Source organism: Bubalus kerabau, chromosome 21 (assembly GCF_029407905.1).
Source record: "Bubalus kerabau isolate K-KA32 ecotype Philippines breed swamp buffalo chromosome 21, PCC_UOA_SB_1v2, whole genome shotgun sequence".
Lineage (NCBI taxonomy): Eukaryota > Metazoa > Chordata > Mammalia > Artiodactyla > Bovidae > Bubalus > Bubalus kerabau.
In genome coordinates this window covers 56,100,935-56,122,211 of record NC_073644.1, presented here as the reverse complement: position 1 = coordinate 56,122,211, position 21,277 = coordinate 56,100,935, and the positions used below count along the sequence as shown (strand labels likewise).

The 21,277-nt window shown below is 37.7% G+C and overlaps 1 protein-coding gene across 11 annotated transcripts in view; it reads right to left on the bottom strand.

Moving 5' to 3' along the window:
- Nucleotides 1-21,277, bottom strand: part of DCC (DCC netrin 1 receptor) — a 1,416,568-nt gene that overhangs the window by 51,946 nt on the left and 1,343,345 nt on the right. For 9 of the 11 annotated variants that reach the window (XM_055559276.1, XM_055559267.1, XM_055559271.1 and 6 more), the window contains 2 exons: nt 14,747-14,902; nt 5,269-5,481 (listed from right to left, as the gene is read on the bottom strand). In XM_055559276.1, the coding sequence (XP_055415251.1) occupies nt 5,269-5,481; nt 14,747-14,902 (369 nt within the window). Of the gene's footprint in view, nt 1-1,177; nt 1,243-1,670; nt 1,698-5,268; nt 5,482-14,746; nt 14,903-21,277 lie in introns of all 11 variants that reach the window. The other 2 variants (XM_055559274.1, XM_055559275.1) reach the window with 2 other exon arrangements.

The window sequence follows — 21,277 nt, the reverse complement described above, 5'->3', positions numbered from 1 at the left end:
CCTCCACCCACTCCTTGTCCCCAACCCTCAGACAAATTGAAGCACATGCCACAATTTGCAGAGGGAAAATCAAACTCAATTTCGCAGTACAATGAAGTGAGTTTTGGTCTTGTCATGTCCACTGACATATTGATCTCTAGAAGACTGAAAAGATCAGGATGTCCTGGTTTTCCCTTTATAAATAAAAAATTGTAGAGATGCAGTGTGTAAATGGATGACAATGAAGCATGCATACAGCTTTACAAAGATGCAAGAACTCCAGGAGACTAGTGTTGTAAAACAGCACTACAATATAAAAGTCACTATTTAAGAGGTCACATTTTCTTTCCCTTTAGAATTACAGCCTTGCAAGACAGATGGTCCCCTAATGCAGGTTCATTTAAAGTGCAGCTGATCAGTTCACAGCTAAAAGGAATTTTCACTAGTGAAGGAAAAAAAAATAGCCTATCTTGGCCCTTTGTAGAATTTATGTCAGATCTATAAGGCCATAAGCCCAATGCTCCATCAAGCATTTTCTATTTAATCTGAAAGGAGACTAAGCCAAATCACTTATATGGCCACATCTGTGATTTGCAAAATATAGTATTTGCAGCCTCCCTGATATGTGTAAAGACCACACAGTTATTCACATCTATAGGTGAAGCATTAAGAAATGGAACCGCTTTATCATGAGGTGATGATCAAATTGTAAGAAATACCATAAAACACCCTATGCTATGCTATGCTAAGTCACTTCAGTCGTGTCCGACTCTGTGCGACCCCATAGACGGCAGCCCACCAGGCTCCCTGAGTCTAGTAAAGCTAAATTTCTAATCGTGGAAGGAAAACATAAATGATGGAATAAATCTGTGTTTTCGGGTAGGTAGAGGTAGAATGTCAGTCATTATGATAATAGGATGACTTTCTAATTACCATTTATTATAAAAATCCTGCAAATCTCTGTGCAACTGCAGGGATACCATTGCTGCACATTATGCAGAGAAGGGGACGACAGAGGGTGAGATGGTTGGATGACATCACTGACTCAATGGACATGAGTTTGAGGAAACTCTGGGAGTTGGTGAAGGACAGGGAAGCTTGGTGTGCTGCAGTCCATGAGGTTGCAGAGTCAGACACGACTGAGTGACTAAACAACAAATATATCATATAAAACTACTGCAAACATAGCTTTGCGTACCTTTTTGGGAGGCAAGCTGAGGCACAGGTCGATAATACTGCCCAAGAAAAACCATACACAGGAACCTGAGAAGAAAAAAGAACTTCTTCCCCGATCCTAATTTAAATGATTTCAAACCAGAAGGGGCTTCTTATTGGGTATGATATTTCAAAATTACGGCAATACCTCACATTACCATATCTAAAGTAACTACTTGTAGTAAGTAAAGATAAATTCATTAGTAATTATGCAGTCTTTTATTATGAAACTCAGAGTAAAATTACTTGAGGTATTGTTTTCAACCCAAAAAAAGAAAGACTTGACATCATCCATCAGTTTGACTCAAGCAATGATTTTCTGAGAATTAAAATTTGTCGAAAGCTCTAAGTATTTCATCTTTTAGAATAAGAAGCATGTAGTTAATGTCACAGCTAATACATTTGTCAGTCTGCTAATTTTCTGTTTCTATTAGAATAAGTAAACACCAGCCCTTTCTTAACAGCATACTACTTACCATGTGTCAGGAGCAATGCAGGGAGAACTTATTTGAAAATCATGCGGTAACAGGAGTCACAGGGAGACAATGGAGAAAGACAAAAAGGGAAAGGCATTTAATAATGCCCCAGTGACGGTGGGGGTGGACCTCAGGTGGGTGGGGGCGGATGGCATTTAAAGGGGAACTATGGTTTTATACAAAATCAATCCCCCAGCAAGTCAAAGACACTGGAAAATTTTTAAAGAAAAGGTAGTTTATAAGAAATCATTCCACTAAAATAAGAACAATATTAAAATAAATGTAGACTTATAAATATGCAGGGGAAATAAAGGAAAATGAGATCTTGCCCACAGGACATTAGAACAGAAAGGCTCTCCAAATACGCTCAGTATTTGAGAGAATAGGTGTAGAGACAAAAGAAAAACCTCTCTGACTCATCTTTTAAAGATATAATACACTCATTCATGCTGCATTGAGTATATTTTGTTTTAGACAGCTTTGGTTTCATGTAACTAGAATAAAAAAAAATAACTAGTAAATGACCATGATAAGTGCTTTGTTCTGCCTCTTATTGGGTGTTCTTTCTAAAATTGGGATCATTGGGTCACTTGGGGGTCATTTTTTGTTACTATAGATCACTTGGAGCATCAGTTTATTTCCAGATTTTGTGTTCCAAACCCACTATTACTGCTACTGCAGAATTTTCATTTAAAATGGACTTCTGAATATCATTTCCATCTTTTTTTCTCTGCATAACACAGTTCCTAAAATAAAACACTTTTACTTCAAAATAGAATATCAACAATATAAAGTACTACAGCACTTTAGTTTCTTGGTGTTATAAAATTGGTATTCTCAGGATAAAATAGTTAAATATCTCTAGAAGAAATGGACGAATTCTCAGAACTGTACAATCTCTCAAGACTGAACCAGGGAGAAACAGAAAATATGAACAGGCCCATTCCAAGCACTGAAATTGAATCAGCAATTTAAAAATTCTCAACAAGTAAAAGTTCAGGACCAGATGGCTTCACAAGTGAATTCTACCAAACATTTAGAGAAGAGTTAACACCTATTGTTCAGAAGCTATCCAAAAAAATTCCAGAAAAATGAATACGTCTGAACTCACTCTATGAGGCCAGCATCATTGTGAAATGAAAACCAAAGATATCACACAAAAAAGGAAAATTATAGGCCAATATCACTGATAAAGACAGATGTGAAAATTCTCAACAAAATACTAGAAAACAGAATCCAATAATACATTAAAAGGATCATATACCTTGATCAAGTGGGATTTATCCTAGGGATGCAAGGATTTTTCAATATCTACTATTTAATCAATATGATACACCAGAGTAACAAATTGAAGAATAAAAACCATGAAATCATTTAAATAGGTGTAGAAAAAGCTTCTGATAAAATTCTCATCTTCTCTCACTCATCAAAATGCGAGGGAACAAACCTTGTGAGAAAATGGTATTTCCCAACTCAGAATTAGTTCAGATGTTTCCCATTTTTTTCTTTTTATCAGCTTTAGACTGATTTAATTTAATAGGCTTTAAAAATTATCTTTGCTTTTGTCATTAAATGAGTTAGACATAAACCAAGAGTTACAAATGAGTTCCCTAAAAGTTCAGAACCCCTGCTTTCTACAATCAAAAAGAGTGGGAAAAGACGCCTTGCTCCCTAGCTGTGTAGATTTAAATATACTATTTAAATGCTCTTTATTACAAATTCCTTATCCTTGAAATAGGTTTAAAAAAGGCAGAACCTCACAAAGTTCTGAGAATCACGTAGCATACTCCAAGCCTTCAGAAGCATACAGGTCACACAGCACATGTTCAGTAAAGGTTAGTTAGTAGTAGTCGTTGCAATTAACCTGCCATCTATCCTGAATACCAGTGTCCTCCAAGATCATTTCCCTTAGTTGGCATTTCAGTGGAAAGTGAGTATAGCCAGAAATCACCAGGCAGCATGTTCTTGACACAGGAATTTCCTGAAATAAATTTTCTTGCTTCAAATTGTTCCTGTCTCAAATAGCAAAGACCTCACAGCTTTGGGGCAATACCAAGTAGCGGATTTGCCAAATCATGTGTATGTGGGATATATGTGGCTAGCAGAAGAAGAGATTGGACAATACTGACTTGCTTCGAATCCTAGTGTGGCTTTCTTTGGGGCTAGAAGAGCCATCTCTGGTGAAATGAAACCATGACCTACAGTGAACCTGTGTGTCAGAGAAGACCCCATTCTGCCCAGGGGCGACATGCAGCTCGCATCTCAAGGGATGGAGGTCCGCAGCCCTCCTGGGTTCTACTCCACCTCCCAGAGTTGGGTAGCTGAGCAGCCATACTAGACTCCACACGAATGGTGAGAAACCAGATACTCACAAATCCGTCGGCGTGATGCCAGGAACAAGATAGAGTCTTAATGTTAGTATAAATTTAAGATTCATAATTGCAGCCTCATTTTTCCTAGTGTCAGCAGGTTTGTGCACTAATGTAGTGGCTAAAACTGCTCTGGGTATGTAGCTGAATACAGAACTAACTCAAAGGTATCTGTACAATGGCTGATTGGTCCATGCAGCTACCTGTGTCTATTAAGGGGGCATCTCGCTTTACACGGAATTATTGAACTTAATTGTCTTGTGCCTAATATGCTGGGGTTGTCAAGAATGATGCCAATATCCAAAATAACTTTAAGCCCTATGTAGTTCTTTACGTATTTACTTATCTAGCTACTGACCTTTCTTTCATCTTATCTATTTATTCCTCCTCCCCTGCTCCCCTCCTCCTCTTTCTCATCTTTTTTCTTTTCCTTCTCCACCTTCCTTCCTCCTCCTCTCCCCTTCTCTGTGCCCTCTGATTCTCCCTAATCCATAACAGAAACTAAAAGGAGCTCTGGTTCAATGGCGCCAATGGATGCCAGCCAAGGTAACAGAATGAGCACTGCCTTGGGAATTAGGGACTCAGGTTCTTCTCTCTGCATCTGCTTTTCTTAGAAAGGAAACACAGATATTGATTCCTATCTAAGTTTGGGTTTCTATTTCTTTATTGTTATTTCTTATATACTCTTATAATACTTATTTAATATTATTTCTATATTTCTTTATTTCTAAAATTAGGAGATTAGACTCTACGCTGGTCTGATGCTCCTTTCTGGCCTTGGAACTCTAAAATAAGAACCCCTGGGAGATGACAATTGAAAGGAGCAAAACAGAATTATGAGATTTACATACATTTCTCTAAAAAGTGATTTTCACAGAATTCTGTACCTTGAACTCTAATTTTGCAGTCTAGCTTTAAATCTGACAACCCATGTAGCAGAAAGTCCAGTATTCTCTATTGGGCATATCTATAGCACATATTATAAGTACTGAACTGATATTCAGCATCAATGAATGACTTTCCAAAGGAATGAAAGGCACCAAATCAGCCAGCTGCTTACGAGGCAAATACTTAAAAGCTGCACCACAAAAATCAGCCAAAGACACGAGAGCACTGGGCACGTGATCAGCATCCGAAAGATACATCCGAAGCTTCTCAGGAAGCCTTGGCACTTACACAGAGCCACCAAGGACAACAAAGCTTCTAAATGCAGACAAATGGGTACTTACCTGACTGAGACAGAAGTGGTGTATAAGGGACTTTCGGTTCTATTGCACTCATCGGCGGAGGTAGCAAAGGGTTGGCGAAGCTGCGGAGGGGGTGAGTTGGGCGAACACAGGCCGTGGGGATGGTTCTGCTGGGTGCCTCCTCACTGCTGGGATGCTCAGGCTGCGCTGGGGGCAACATGGGTGGCTGTTGGGTGGTTGGTCCTTCACTCACCGCTGCAATAAACACAGTAGAAGCCATTCATTATTCCACAACAAAGTGGGCTTTCTCTAAGTCACTGGAACAGTTCAGAGAGTTGTGCCAGGATGTGGCCAATCTATTCTTCACGTTTAAGAACATCTGCATCCCACTATCCTCTTGCGTTTATGGGACGTGTTGAGCACTGCCCCTTTAAACAGTAGAAACAGACCCAGTAGGAGAGGCCTGCATCTTCTAGGACGAAGAGTAAAAGATACACAGTGCTGACTGTATTGCCTGAATTGTCTGGGCCCTGCAATCATAAGTGATGGAGCGAGAAAAGAGAGTTATTTCTCCTTTCATAAGTAGCAATGTCAGTGAAATTCAATGTACCAAACCAGGCTACAGCTGCATTATTATCTACTAGCCAATATGCCAATTTTTCTGTGATTTAAACATGCCATGTCAGCTATCAAACACAGCAGAGTTACCGGGTGCTCAAGGCATTGCTAATAAAATGATGCAAATAATAACCATTGTCATTATCTTCCGAAACAAAATAGATGCCCATCAATCTAAGAAGTTACATGCGAGATGACTTTGCTGAAACAAGTTGCCTGAATGCAGAATTGCAGTTTTTCCCCTTTGGTAGCAAACCTTGTAATTTTCATTCAGATTACTATGGTTGAAGAGGCTTCACATAGTTGTTTGTGACAGCCTTTGGCTATTTGGACAATTCTGTGTGTAGAAACACACCTTTTTCTCCAAAGAACACAGTTGAGTTGTACTAAAATATTGGCCAGGCAGTTTTTCATGCTAAGAACACTGTGATTTGACTTTGTGCATTCATCTTCAGTCAATAGACGCAAGTTAAATTGAAAATGAACAGAGCTTCATAGTAGGTATAAGTGTGGATCAAAGAAGAATATTTCTGATTATTTCTTAAGAAAGTACTATTGGGTAAAGGTGGAAAAAAATGCAGCAATAGAAGATAATCTCTTACCTTTGAAAGAGAATTTCTAAGCAGGTAATATCTCAAGATAATTACTTTGTGAGATAATTCTGAGACACCTCTCTGGGAGGCTCAGTGAGGCCAGCAAAGGGCAGAGGAGACAGAAAATCTGATAATGCTGAAGGGGGTGGAGATTAAAGATATAAAAGATATGCAACAGTGAAATGTGCCTGTAGAAGGCATTTGATATTAAAGCTCATTTTTCTATATTCAAAAAGGATTAGAGGTCCTCTGGGTCACTGAGCAGGCTTCAGGTTTACCCCATTCAAAGATGGAGGAGGAAAGACACAGGGTTGGCCAAGGACAGATGTAGCCACGTAGCACTCAGAATCAGAAAATGGGCAAAGACTTGATAAAATATTTCTTCAAATAAGGAAAATGTAATCAAGCAAACTAGATAGAACTCTGATGGCAAGCAGAGTCTGAAGAGTGGTACCTTATCTCTATGCTAGGATGTCTTATCAAATATGGACATGTATGTATGTGCCTATATAATCTCAAGGTTAAAGCGTGGGGCTGTAAGGAAAACATTCAGGTGAGTCTTCGGTGATGTTGGTTCTCAAAGACAAAAGGGAAAGGGACCTTCAGGTAGATGCTAAAAGGAGCTAAACTGCTTTCAAGAATGTAAAGGGAAAGAGGAATACGCGTGTAACTTGTGTTCCATCAGGATGGTATAATTAGGTGACTGAGAGTATAGCTTTAGAAACAAAGAAATTATGCAGGTTTTACTCTGGACTCATATTTAATCTAAAGGAATAAATGGTCAATTGCCCAAATAAAAATACAGTATCTCTTAGATTTAGATTGAGAGAAGCAGCTGCAGGAACCAACAATGAGGTCTTTCTTTTATTACCAAAAGGCTAGTTTTTATTAAAGGGTCCTTATCATCATATTAGGGGTTTCCCCAATGGCTCAGTGTGTAAATAATCCACCTGCAATGCAGGAGGCACAGGAGATTAGGGTTCAGTCTCTGGTTCAGGATGATCCCCTGGAGGAGGAATTGGCAACCCACTCCAGTATTCTGACCTGGAGAATTACATGGATAGAGGAGCCTGGTGTGATACAGTCCATGGGGTCACAGAGTCAAACATCAGATTTTAATCTGCACATCAGATTAAAAATGCCTCTCCCTGAGAAGAAATTTTATGATTTTTCTCAGAAATCTGCTGTAATTCTTTCTATTGAAGCTGGATTGCAATAAATCTATATCATATTTTTAAAAACTGCTTTAGTCTTTACAGAGGTAGTAATATTTTGTGATGTCTTTCTTTTTTCTTCATTCCTTCCTTCATATTTTTTCTTTTCTATTTCTTCTACATTTTTGAAATGAAAGAGAGCTATATTAAAATATTATTATGATCATAGGTTTGATAAAACTTTGCATGTTTTTAGTCTTCTAAAATTTAGTTACTTAAAAACTTCAGGCTTCTCATGAATTCTGTTGACTTGGTTGAGTTTTGGGGGCGGGCACTACCATTCCTCCTCTCTTTAACATATTTGAAAATAAAAATGCTGAGCACGCCGAGTTCTCCGTTTCCAAGTTTTCAGCTGGCTACCATGATCCCCACTGGGAACATCACAGTCTTGTTCTTGACACCAAGGCAAGTAATAATGGCTTGATACCACTGGACCAGCTCTTTAGCAAAATCAATATTTCATGCCACAGAGTGAAGAGGAAAGCGCCTAACCTCATGTGCTAGGTGGGAATGAGAGGGTCGAGCCTTAAGACTGAATGTATCAGTAATGCACAAAGGATTGTTTTTTTTTGTTGTTCAAAATGTTAATTTTGCTTAATACCTAATACAATGGCAAGGTATAGGTTTTCCATAGGTTATTCATAATACTTATATTTTGCATAGAGCAAAAAAAAAAAACACAGTGCCTTTTAGAATTGGCTGACATTTAAGGCAGTGAAAAAACTCTCCAGCAAACACAATAGCAACTGCTTCACTGGAGAAAGCTCTCATTTCATCTGGGCCTGTTTGGCCAGTTCAGGCGCCAGCTTCAGGACACCTAAGTGAAACAGACTGGTGCTCTGACATGACATTTAGCCGTGCTAAGAGCTCCAAAAGCAAAGAAAACCTCCTTTCGCTCACAAAGTGCAGCCTCCCTGCAATTCACAGACTAAAGTGAGAATCGAATAGGTCCTGGCAAGGCACTTATTTTCAAATGATGAGATACTAGGAATTCATTGTGCAAATAGCATACAGTTACACAGTAGAGTCAAATCTCAAGGCAATTTATAATAATTAATGTCAACACATAAATAATTGCTACAAAATAACTGGCAAAAGTATTGTAAAAACAGAAATGAGGATTTTCTTTCTATCTCAGATTGCCTTGAAAGAAATATAGCAGATGAATAACTAAACAAAGACACTTCAAGACATGAACCAAAGTCAGTCGTTAATCTCAGAAGAACAACATCATGCAGTAATCCTGGGTAACCCTAATTCCTTACAGCTAGCTTTGTTTTTTTTAAGACCCTAGAGAAAGATCCAAGAACTCCACTGTTCTGGTTTTATTGATGGCAAGTTCCATCTGTTAACTGATTTCCGATCTGGGAGAGAGGTGTGGGAGAACGACAACCTGGAGAAAGGTGACTGGTGTTCTCACTGAGCCCATGTCGACACTGAGGACAGCAGTGGGCATCAACGCCTGCAGCACCTGTTCCAAACGGGACAAAACGGAGGCCCCAATTTTATACTGACTTGTAGAAATGAGATCTACAGATGATTGTTTCAAGTTTTCAAAATACATCTCTTTTTGTTGTTCCCCCACAGCCAGTTCCTTTGCCCACGGATGTGAAGAGCAAAACTGAAGCTATTAAAAGGAAGAAGAAATATTTGTCCATCACAACTGTATAAACCTTTCTGCGTGGATCACCGAATATGTGTTATGCAAATACACTGTATCCTATATCTTTCCGTCGTTATGGGAGGGGAGAAATTCAGCTTTATTAGTGTCCTCTTTGGGGGCAGGGATTTAGTGAGTCTCTCAAACTCAAAGGTCTTTCTGATAACTTTTGAGAAAGGAGAGTTGCTCCGTTCCCCAGAGTCAAAATGTTTCTTTTCCTACATGTGCCTTTTGCTGTTTTTCAAGGTGACTAATAAGACATCTCCAGCCAGAGACATGAAATGTTTTCTGCTTGAGAGAGAACTGGGATGTTTAGTGTTCTCCAAGGCATTTAGAAACCGATACTGAATGGATGGAAGTTAACTGTTTCTGACAGTGATTTAGAGAATACTTAGTTTCCTAGAAAAGAGGATGCTTGTTATATGTATTTCTTTTCAAAGCAATCACTTGGAAACACATATCAGTTCCTATCCCTTTTGCACTGCACATAGCTTTGGTCAAAAAAAATACTTGAAGAAGGACTGAGTATATCTTATATTTAAAAAAACTATGGTATCTTGGCCAGGAGTAGACTGTCAATGCCTTTTTATTTTAGATGAGGTTCACAAATTATTAAACAAAGAATTCTGTTAGGAATCCTTAATTTGCATAACTTTATATAATACATGATCTATTTTATGTTCATATTATATGTTATATAATAGTAATAGAATTTTAAATGTATTTAATAATATTACTTTTAAGCAAATTAAAATAAAAATCAACTAAGGAGACTACATTTTCCTCCCTTCCTGCTTGCCCTCCTTCCTTCCTTCCTCTTTCTCACTCCCTACTCCCCGCCTCACCTTTTCATTGTAGAACAGACCTTAATTTTTAGAGCCGTTTTCAGAGTCATGACAAAATCGAGTAGAAGATACAGAGATTTACCCTCTGACCCCAGGTACGCACAGCCTCGTCCACTGTCAAAATCCTGCACCACTGTGGTTTGAGACTAAACAAAGGAATAAACCAATCTGTGGTCCTTAACCACAGATGAAACGAAATTCTATACTAGTTCAGTTGTTTTCCTTTTCATTGAAATTTAACTTCTGGAATCCTTTCCCCATGGTTTAATGAGACAGTTTTGCATGCTGTACCAGATCAGGAGAGAAAGGAAGGAGTCAATGGGATGTTGGGTTTTCAGAAGGAGATGATGCTTTTAAAAATGGAAAAGAATTTACGGGAACACCCATAAATGAAATAGTTAATTTCCAGTTTTGGACAAAGTAGTGAACTTTGGCTATCTCAGTCTTGCTGGAATGAACAGATAAAGGCCATTCTGACACTTCCTTTTACAGTAAGAGAATATAAATGAACAATGAAGCAATGAGAAGAAAACTAAACTAAAAGTATAAACCTCTTTTCTCTTGGGGATAGTGCAATTCAGAAATTGAAGAAGGGACTTGTGTGATCTGAATCCTTTGACTACAATTATCATCCTAGTTGTTTTGGGATTCAGAAATTTGGAGGTGTTGGACTTCTCACACCTTTATTTAAATCCCTTCAATGTGGTCTGGAGGACTTTTTTTCTTTGAGTTTTTGCACACAACTCTATTCTCTAGACATGATGTGCAGTGGGAAGAAGAAAAATAAATCTAATTCTCTCTTGGCAGATTTTTGATGCCTTTTAATTCTAACCTTGCTACATCTAGACAATTTATGATTTTTTAGAGCTGTCCCTGTTGGCTTGGAAAAAATATAGCTACTCCACAAATATATTTTATTGCTGTTACCATCTTATCTATTACGAAATATCCTATCTCACAGGAGATGCTGAGTCACCTGTTCGTAACTAAGAGAAGAATGCCATAAAATCGATTTTAAAATGCTGTGCTTGAAGGGGAAAAAAGCCAAATAGCACAGGAAAAACCACCAGGGTGCATATAATAGCTTGAGAATCTCTCTCCATTTGTACATTCTTTGAAACAAATACTACTCTCAGGATACAAAATCAATATACAGAAATCAGTTGCATTTTGATATACTAACAGCAGACTATCAGAGAAATTAAGAAAACAATCTCATTTACAGGAGCATCAAAAAGAACAAAATACTTAGGAATAAATTTAACTGAGGAAGTGAAACAGTTGTATACTTAAATCTACTACTTTGATAAAAGAAATTGAACAAGCCACAAAAAATGGAAAGATAATCTGTGTTCAGGAGTTGGAAGAATTAATATTGTTAAAACTACTACCCAAAGCCATCTATATATTCAATCAATCCCTACTGTAATTCCATTGTAATCTTTACAGATATAGAAAAAGAAAAAAAAAACCTAAAATCTGCATGGAACTCATGAACCAAAAGTAAACCTAAGAACAAAGCTGGAGGCAGCATAGTTTCTGATTTCAAGCTATACTACAAAACTATAGTAATTAAAACAGTATAGTATTGGCATAAACACAGACATAGACCACAGGGACAGAACTGTGAGCCTAAATATATCCCCAAGTATAAAATCAAATAATATTTAAAAAGAAATCCAATAATACACCAAGGGGAGGGAGCAGTTTCTTCAATAAAAGGTGTTGGGAAAACTGAATAATAGTCACTGTGAATGAGTGAACCTGAACCCTTATCTTGTACCATATTCAAAAATAAACTGGATTAAAGACTTGAACATAAGACCAAGAACTGTAAAACTCCTGGAAGAAAACTTAGACATTGATCTTGGCAATGATTTTTTGTTTGTTTGTTTGATACCAAAAGCAAAGGCAACAACAGCAACAATAAGTAAATGGAACTATATCCAATTAAAAAGCGGCTATAAAGAAAGAAAATGAAAAGGGAAGGGAAGGAAATTCTTACAAATCAAATATCTGATTAACTAGGTTAATATCCAAAATATACAAAAACTCATACAACTCAAAAACAAAACCACAAACACTGTGATTAAAAAAAATGCGCAGAGGAACTGAATGGACATTGTTCCAAAGAAGATATACAAAAGACCAACAGATACATGAAAAGGTGCTCAACATTACTAATCACTAGGGAAATGCAAATCAAATACAAATCAAACGACAATGAGATATCACCTCACCTCTGTTACCAAGGCTAAAATAAAAAAGAGATAAGTGTTTGTGAGGATGTGGAGGAAGGAAAACACTTTTGCACTGTTGGTGGAAATATAAAATGATGTAGCCACTGTATAAAACAGTATGTAAGTACCTTAGGAAATTAAAAATTGTACAGTCATATAATCTAGCCATCCCACTTCTGCGTATATAGGCAAAGGTGATGAAAACAGGATATCAGAGAGATTCTGCACTCCCATGCATTTTTTTGCCAACTATTTTTAATATTATTTCTTTAATTTGGAGGATAATTGCTTTACAGGTGCTTCCCAGGTGGCTCAGTGGTAAAGAATCCACCTACCAATGCAAGAGATGCAAGTTCAATCCCTGGATTGGGAAGATCCCCTGGAGAAGGAAATGGCAACCCACTTCAGTGTCCTTGCCTGGGAAATCCTGTGGACAGAGGAGCCTGGCAGGCTATAGTCCATGAGGTTGCAAAGAGTCGGATACAATTTAGCAACTGACACACACTTGCTTTACAATGTTGTGTTAGTTTCTGTGGTACAACAGTGTGAATCGGCTGTAAGTATACTATACCATCTCCCTACTGAACCTCCCTCCCACACACCCCCAATTCCACCCCTCTAGGACATCACAGAGTACCGAGCTGAGCTCCCTGTGCTATATAACAGCTTCCCACGAACTATCTATTTTACATACGATTATATATATATATACACATATATATACACACACACATATCAAAGCTACTCTCTCAATTCGTCCCATCCTCTCCTTCCCCCGCTGTGTCCGCAAGTCCATTCTCTATATTTGTGTCTCTATTCCTGCCCTGCAAATAGGGTCATCAGTACTATTTTTCTGGATTCCATATATATGTGTTAACATACAATATTTGTTTTCCTTTTTTTGACTTACTTCACTTTGTATGACGGCCACTAGATTCATTCATATCACTACAAATGACCCCATTTCGTCCCTTTTTATGGCTGAGATTCCCATGCTTTTTGCAGCATAATTCACAATAGCCAAAACATGGAAACAACTAAGTTTTCATCAAGGATGAATGGACAAAGAAGATGTGAGATACATATAAAATGTATACACACACACACATATGTGTGTGTGTGTGTGTGTGTGTGTGTGTGTGTGTGTGTGTGTGTATATATATATATATACTATTCAGCCATGAGAAAGGACATTTACATTTGCAACACCATGGATAGACCTTAAAGGCATTATGCTGAGTGAAATAAGTCAGATGGAGAAAGACAAACATTATATTTGGAATCTAAAAATCACTTATACTTGGAATCTAAAAAAGCCAAACTCATAGACATAGAAACTAGGACAATGTTTACCCAGGACTGGGAGATGAGGGAAGAAAGGATGTATTTGGTAAGACTTTTAGTGAGAAGATGAATAAATCCTGGGGATATAACGTATAGAATGGGCTTCCCTCATAGCTCAGTTAGTAAAGAATCTGCCTGCAAGCAGGAGACCTGGGTTGGAAGAGCTCCTGGAGGAGGAGATGGCAACTCACTTCAGTATTCTTGCCTGGAGAATCCCACAGACAGAGGAGTGATTATAGTTAATGATACTGTGTTAAACCCTCAGAAGTTGCTAAGAGAGTAACTCTTAAATGTTTTTACCACAAAAAAGAAATGCTTATTATGTGCCATGGATGGGGGTGTTGGCTAAGGTTGCGCTGATTATCATTTTGCAACAGAGAAGTATATCAAATCAACACACACAACACAGTGTTCAATGTCAACTATTCCCATTAAAGCTGGAAAAATAAATACATAAAAACAGGTGAAATATTAGTCTGGAAAATTTTTTATTTCCAATAGCTATTTCTTAAAAATTAAAAATGAAAAAAGGCCTATCCATGGTGTTGCAAATGGTTGATTTAACTAAAGAAAGCTAAAGCTTTCATACAGGTATTGGTTCATAAGGAAAATCAAAGAGACATCTTCAATTATTACAGACAGACACTTAAGTGAGAATATGTTGGAGTTCAGTCACTTGCTTATTCACTTCCCACTTAACAGAACATATTAATTTCCAGCACCCATCACGTGGCTGTTTTACTGAACCCATTCAGCTTTGTTTTCTCACAACTTTTCATATTGTCAGTGCTACGGACTGTGGAAAGACTCCTAGAAAATCAGTCCTAATACATGTTTAGGGTCCAAAACACTGGCCATGCTGAAAAAGAAAATTCTAGTACTCAGGTCACAGCTGAATCCCTCTTTACAAAGGATAAGAACATCAAAATGCTACACACTTGACAAGACTTTATTGATCTTATTCGTTTGTTCTCAGTAAAAAGAAAGGAAAATGCAATCCACTAACTTTTTCCTGCTCCGAAACCTCGGTCCACTGACAGTGTTGGGAATGGCACAGGCCGGAGGGTGAACTGTGGGTGGGGGTATCCACACGTGGGTGATGGAAGGATTCCTGGGTACTGGGCACTTTCTAGGGTTGGCACAGGGATGGCACTCACGACAGCTGCAAAACAAAGGTGTTGTCATTAATATTTTCAATCCCATGCATCCGCCTAACAAGCAAAAAGGAAATGGCTACATTTTCACATGTTCAAATCCATGGATGCTCCTCATAGTTTCATGTAGGTTCCTTTACTTACCTCTCTTTCTAGAAAGTCCCTTTCTCACTTCAGAAAAGACAACTCACTCTTCAAGAATCTCACCAGCAAGAATTACCCTGAGGTTTAAAACTTTTCATGGTTTCAAACAAAGAAGTGATTCATAGGCCACCTTACAGCTCCCTGGTTTTTACTTGGTTTAGATTTGTTTTCATCTTATTCTTTCTTCTAGGCAAAAACGATGATGTTAGAAACATTAGATTATTCAGAAATGGAATATATTATATAGAGCGGGCTAAAAAAATGGGGATTTTCTATTAATTCTGTAAAGGAAAGTAATGCTTTGGCAATCTATAGTCTGGAGAGAGAATATGAAAGTATACTCTAAATGCTCACACTAAGGATTTATATTTAATAGAAAATACTTTCAAGCAGCTGAAGTAGTACAACTTAGTGACACATTAATTTAAATGCAACTGAATGTTTTCTGAAATACAAAAACATGTTTGAAGTTACATTGGTCTAAACCTACAGATGATATCTTACACAATATTTTCTACGTTTAGTGAGCATTGTCTGATTCCATCATTCAAATACCTGTTCAGTTGTATCACATTATGAATTAAGTATTTGATTTAGGTCATACCTGAATGGTCTACTAGTTTTCCCTACTTTCTTCAATTTAAGTCTGAATTTGGTAATAAGGAGTTCATGATCTGAGCCATAGTCAGCTCCCCGTCTTGTTTTTGCTGATTGTATAGAGCATCTCCATCTTTGGCTGCAAAGAATATAATCAATCTGTTTTGGTGCCATCACTTCATGGCAAATAGATAAGGAAACAGTGGCAGACTTTATTTTGGGGGGGCTCTAAAAATCACTGAAGATGGTGACTGCAGCCAAGGTTTACTCCTTGGAAGAAAAGTTATGACCAACCTAAACAGCATATTAGAAAGCAGAGAGATTACTTTGCCAACAAAGGTCCATCTAGTCAAGGCTATAATTTTTCCAGTAGTCATGTATCAATGCGAGAGTTGGACTATAAAGAAAACTGAACTCTGAAGAATTGATGCTTTTGAACTGTGGTGTTGGAGAAGACTCTTGAGAGTCCTTTGGACTGCAAGGAGATCCAACCAGTCCATCCTAAAGGAAATCAGTCCTGAATATTCATTGGAAGGACTGAGGCTGAAGCTGAAACTCCAATACTTTGGCCACCCGATGCGAAGAGCTGACTCATTTGAAAAGATCCTGATGCTGGGAAAGATTGAAGGCAGGAAGAGAAGGGGACGACAGAGGATGAGATGGTTGGATGGCATCACCAACTCAATGGACACACGTTTGAGTAAACTCTGGGAGTTGGTGATGGACAGGGAGGCCTGGAGTGCTGAAGTCCATGGGGTCGCAAAGAGTTAGACCCGACTGAGCAACTGAACTGAACTGTATCATATTATGAAATACTTACTCCCAGTGTAAGTCAATCTTCATCTTATGAAATGTTTAGCATGCTCTACCTTTTATTAACAAAAAATAAAAATTAAGCTAGCTGCTGGAATGATCAATTTCAACAGCATATTCTTATCTAAAAAAGTAATGAATTATTTATATTATATTATGATTTTTTAATTTAGTTATACCCTAAGGCCAGTTGCTGAAGTTCAACATGGACAGCAGTGTACATTTATCAAAGTAAGATCTTTTTTTTTTTTAATCACATTCCTTTTACCTAGTAATTTCATCATCAAGATACAAATTACACTGCATTATTGTTGGTTAGAAACAGATTTTTAAAATATTTTGACTTAAAAGTGCAGATTAATTACATGAAATACATAGCACTTTAAATTAAAAGGGTTCCTTCAAAATGACACATGTACCCAGTGTGTTCATTGCAGCACTAGCCAGGACATGGAGGCAATCTGGATGTCCATCGACAGATGAATGGATCAAGAAGATGTGGTACATACATACAATGGAACATTACTTAGCCATAAAGAGGAATGAATTTAAATCAGTTGTAGTGAGGTGAATGAACCTAGAGCCTGTTATACAGAGTGAAGTAAATCAGAAACTGAAAAACAAATATCATATATTAATGCATATATATGGAATCTAGAAAAACGGTACTGATGAAGCTATTTGCAGGGAAGGAATGGAGATACACACACGGAGAACAGCCAAGTGGACAGAGAGGGGAAGGCTAGGGTGGGGTGGATCGAGAAAACAAAACCGACATGGATACATTTCACCCGGGGCTCGGCGGTCAAGGATCCACCGGCAATGCAGAAGACCCAGGCTCAATCCCTGGGCCAGGAATATGCCCTGGTGAAGGAAATGGCAGCCCACGCCAGTATTCTTGCCTGGGGAATCCCATGGACAGGGGAGCTTGGCATGTTACAATCTACAGGGTCGCAAAGAGACACACTAAAGCAACTGAGCATGCACGCGTATATACTATCGTGTGTAAAATAGATAGCTAAGGGGCAGCTGCTGTGTAGCACAGGGAGCCCCCTGCCTGGTGCTCTGATAACCTAGAGGGCAGGAATGGGGGTAGGAGGGAGGCGCAAGAGGGAGGGGGTGTATATGTATATATACACATATATATGTAAAACTGCATTTGAGAATTTAATTTCAGTATATTCATAACACTCCTTAAAGTGCATATTAACATGTTTAATTGAAAAATGAACCCAGGTCTTTTTTCAGATAGAAAGTTTTGACTGACTGTTTTGTTAATGAGGACTAACTCTTTTTTAAGGAGGTTAAGTAATGGGATGGGGAAACAGTGGAAACAGTGTCAGACTTTATTTTTTGGGGGGCTCCAAAATCACTGCAGATGGTGACTGCAGCCATGAAATTAAAAGATGCTTACTCCTTGGAAGAAAAGTTATGAGCAACCTAAATAGCATATTGAAAAGCAGAGACATTACTTTGCCAATAAAGGTTCGTCTAGTCAAGGCTATGATTTTTCCTGTGGTCATGTATGGATGTGAGAGTTGGACTGTGAAGAAAGCTGAGCGCTAAAGAATTGATGCTTTTGAACGGTGGTGTTGGAGAAGACTCTTGAGAGTCCCTTGGACTGCAAGGGGATCCAACCAGTCCATTCTGAAGGAGATCAGCCCTGGGTGTTCTTTGGAAGGAATGATGCTAAAGCTGGAACTCCAGTACTTTGGCCACCTCATGCAAAGAGTTGACTCATTAGAAAAGACTCTGATGCTGGGAGGGATTGGGGGCAGGAGGAGAAGGGGACGACAGAGGATGAGATGGCTGGATGGCATCACTGACTTGATGGACGTGAGTCTCAGTGAACTCCGGGAGTTGGTGATGGACAGGGAGGCCTGGTGTGCTGTGATTCATGGGGTCGCAAAGAGTCGGACACAACTGAGCGACTGAACTGAACTGAAGTAATGGGTGCTTTGTCTGAATCAAATAAGAATGTATATTAATGTTTTAATGAGATAAAATATTTTTTCAAAAACTTACATTAGTAAAGATATTTCAATGTTTTAAATCCTGTCTTAGTATATTGTATTATACAAAGTACCTCTAAGTGAATAAAACCTGTAGATACACGTCGTGATAAAGCTTTTTTACAGTTGCACCTCCTAGAAAATTAGAAAGCAGATAACTTGAATGATTAATCAATACTTGAATATAACTTTTACTTCCAGAAAAATTAGAGGACATTATCTAGTTGTTAACTGAAATACTATTTAACTTTCTGGTTAAAACCCATTCCAGTACTCTTGCCTGGAAAATCTCATGGGCAGAGGAGCCTGGTGGGCTGCAGTTCATGGGGTCGCACAGAGTTGGACATGACTGAGCGACTTCACTTTCACTTTTCACTTTCATGCATTGGAGAAGGAAATGGCAACCCACTCCAGTGTTCTTGCCTGGAGAATCCCAGGGACGGCGGGGCCTGGTGGGCTGCCGTCTATGGGGTCGCACAGAGTCGGACAGGACTGAAGCGACTTAGCAGCCACAGCAGCAGAATTTAACTTTCTGTGAAAGTTCACAGAGCTGACAATTGTATGTTATTCTGTGGGGAAATGAATTGTAGGTATTAGTTAAAGGAAGAAAATGAGTGATACAAACTTTTCTCTGTAAAAGGGAAACTTCCTTACATATTGATACTTTGTAAATGGATGATGGTGGGTATCAAATTGCTATGGTATTTTTATACTTTTGGCTTTATTTAAAAGAGTAGACTACCAGAAAAATTATGTATTTTGCAGATATTTAACCTATAATATTTAATTTTAAATACTGAATTAAAAACATGTGTGGTAATACAAAGCTTTTCTAAATTATTTTTGGGAGGACTTCAATGAAAAATTCAGACTAACTGATATATAACATCATAAATAAAGATGTTATAATTTAATAGATAAGATATTTTATAAAAGTAGATTGTGGCTATATAAACACATGAACAGAGTTTAGAAAAAGGCAAAGAAATAAAATGAGAAGGGAACTTTTGAAAAGAATTAGAAATTCAAACCAGATTCCAGCCAAAATAATGATAAATTCCCTCAAGGAAAAGGTTATAATTTTGTAGTCTTTGTGTCTGTCATAGTACAGTTCTGGAGACACTTCATATTTTTCAAGTGAGTTAACAAGAGAGATTTTCTAGAAATATTTATAAATCTGTCATTTTAACCCACTGGAGGTTTTTCACATGATTTCATGTATGTATTATTTTGTTTCCTGGTGTGTATAGTTACTATGTTACTACAATGATAATAATAGTAATAGATTTGAATACATTTGCAAATAAAAGTCACATAATAACAAAGTCTGTATTCCTATGACTCAAAATTTCACTCTCTGAAGCAGTTAATTGAATTCATACATCTTACCAATCAAAATGAGATTACTATACAGTCATTAAGGTTGACTGCCAAACTGCAAAGCTTTTCCTGTGTTGACAATTTTTACTCATAAATAAATGCGACAATAATAACCTCCCTTAAACGTAGAAGGCGCCCACTTGACAAACTGCGCACATTCTAATCAATATTGTTATCTGAATTTAACCAATATTTTAGAACGCAGTTAGAAAAAGAATGTCATAAATATCTTCCAGTTGGTGCTGAATAAATTTGAATAGAGAAACATAAAATAATTTGGCAAGCCACAGATTCTGTATAAGTTAGAGAACAGAGAGAACCCAAGAGACTAAATTCATATTCCAGCTCCAAGTCTTTCATTACTTAAGAAAAGAAATTTTACTTTCTATGAGTTTTGCATTTTGACTACTGACCTGAGTACAAAAGGTTTGCAAATAACAAAGGTTCTTTTAAAAAAACGATAAATCTGTTGTATGTCTCAGCAACTCAGAAATTTGCATTGTTCTATTTCCCTCACATGAATAGACTAGTCAGTATTCCAAAGCTTTGGTTTTGAAGTTTTCTGATCCATGATTCATTTCTAAAATAGAACAGACAGCTACCCTTACTTATAAAACGGTTGTTGCAAAACTAATCATTCTGAAATAAGTTGGACCCAACACTGTGTATTGAAGTGCATTTTTGTATTTTCAACTACACATCAGTTTTGAGAGCCAGAAACAGACCTACACAGACACATCCTCACAGCACAATTCAAGACATTCACCGCCCTCCTCTGTTTATGTAAAACAGCTCAGAGCGTGATATCATCAAACATCTTCAATAAATCTCTGCCTTTCGGCCAACTATGACAAGAAATCTGTTCTGACACAGCTTGCTGACAATTGGATTTATCTCTCATACTGACGCATAAAGATTTTTCAAGTAGAAACTCCCTCACCACCAAATTACTTAGTTTCCTGAACAGGGCACATTGATAGTCAAAAACTTTAAACAACATTTACAAAAATGTTAGTGTTAAACATGACCTACAGGAAATCTAAAAATACAGATTTTATTTTTAAAGTTACAATTTTAAGAAATAAAGCTCTCTATAGGCACTTCTCCCCATGATACTTGACAATTTGAGAGATTTGTTGAGGAGGAGAGGTGAACAGAAGAGTAAAGACAATATTTTAAAGTGCAAAGAGCTTAAGTGAAATGATTTCGCACTCTGCCTCTCTTTAGCGTTTCTTTTTGGCAATGGCCTACATATAATCTGGACTATTCGGAACTGTAGTTTCCATCACCCTTGATAAATACTCTAATCTCCTTCACATTTTCAGGTGTCCTTTGACAAGCAATCGGCACTGGAGGCCAGCCACAAGTATCCACAAATTCCTACTTTAGGAAAATAGTGAACATTCACAACGACACGTTCTGCAGTTATTCTTAAAA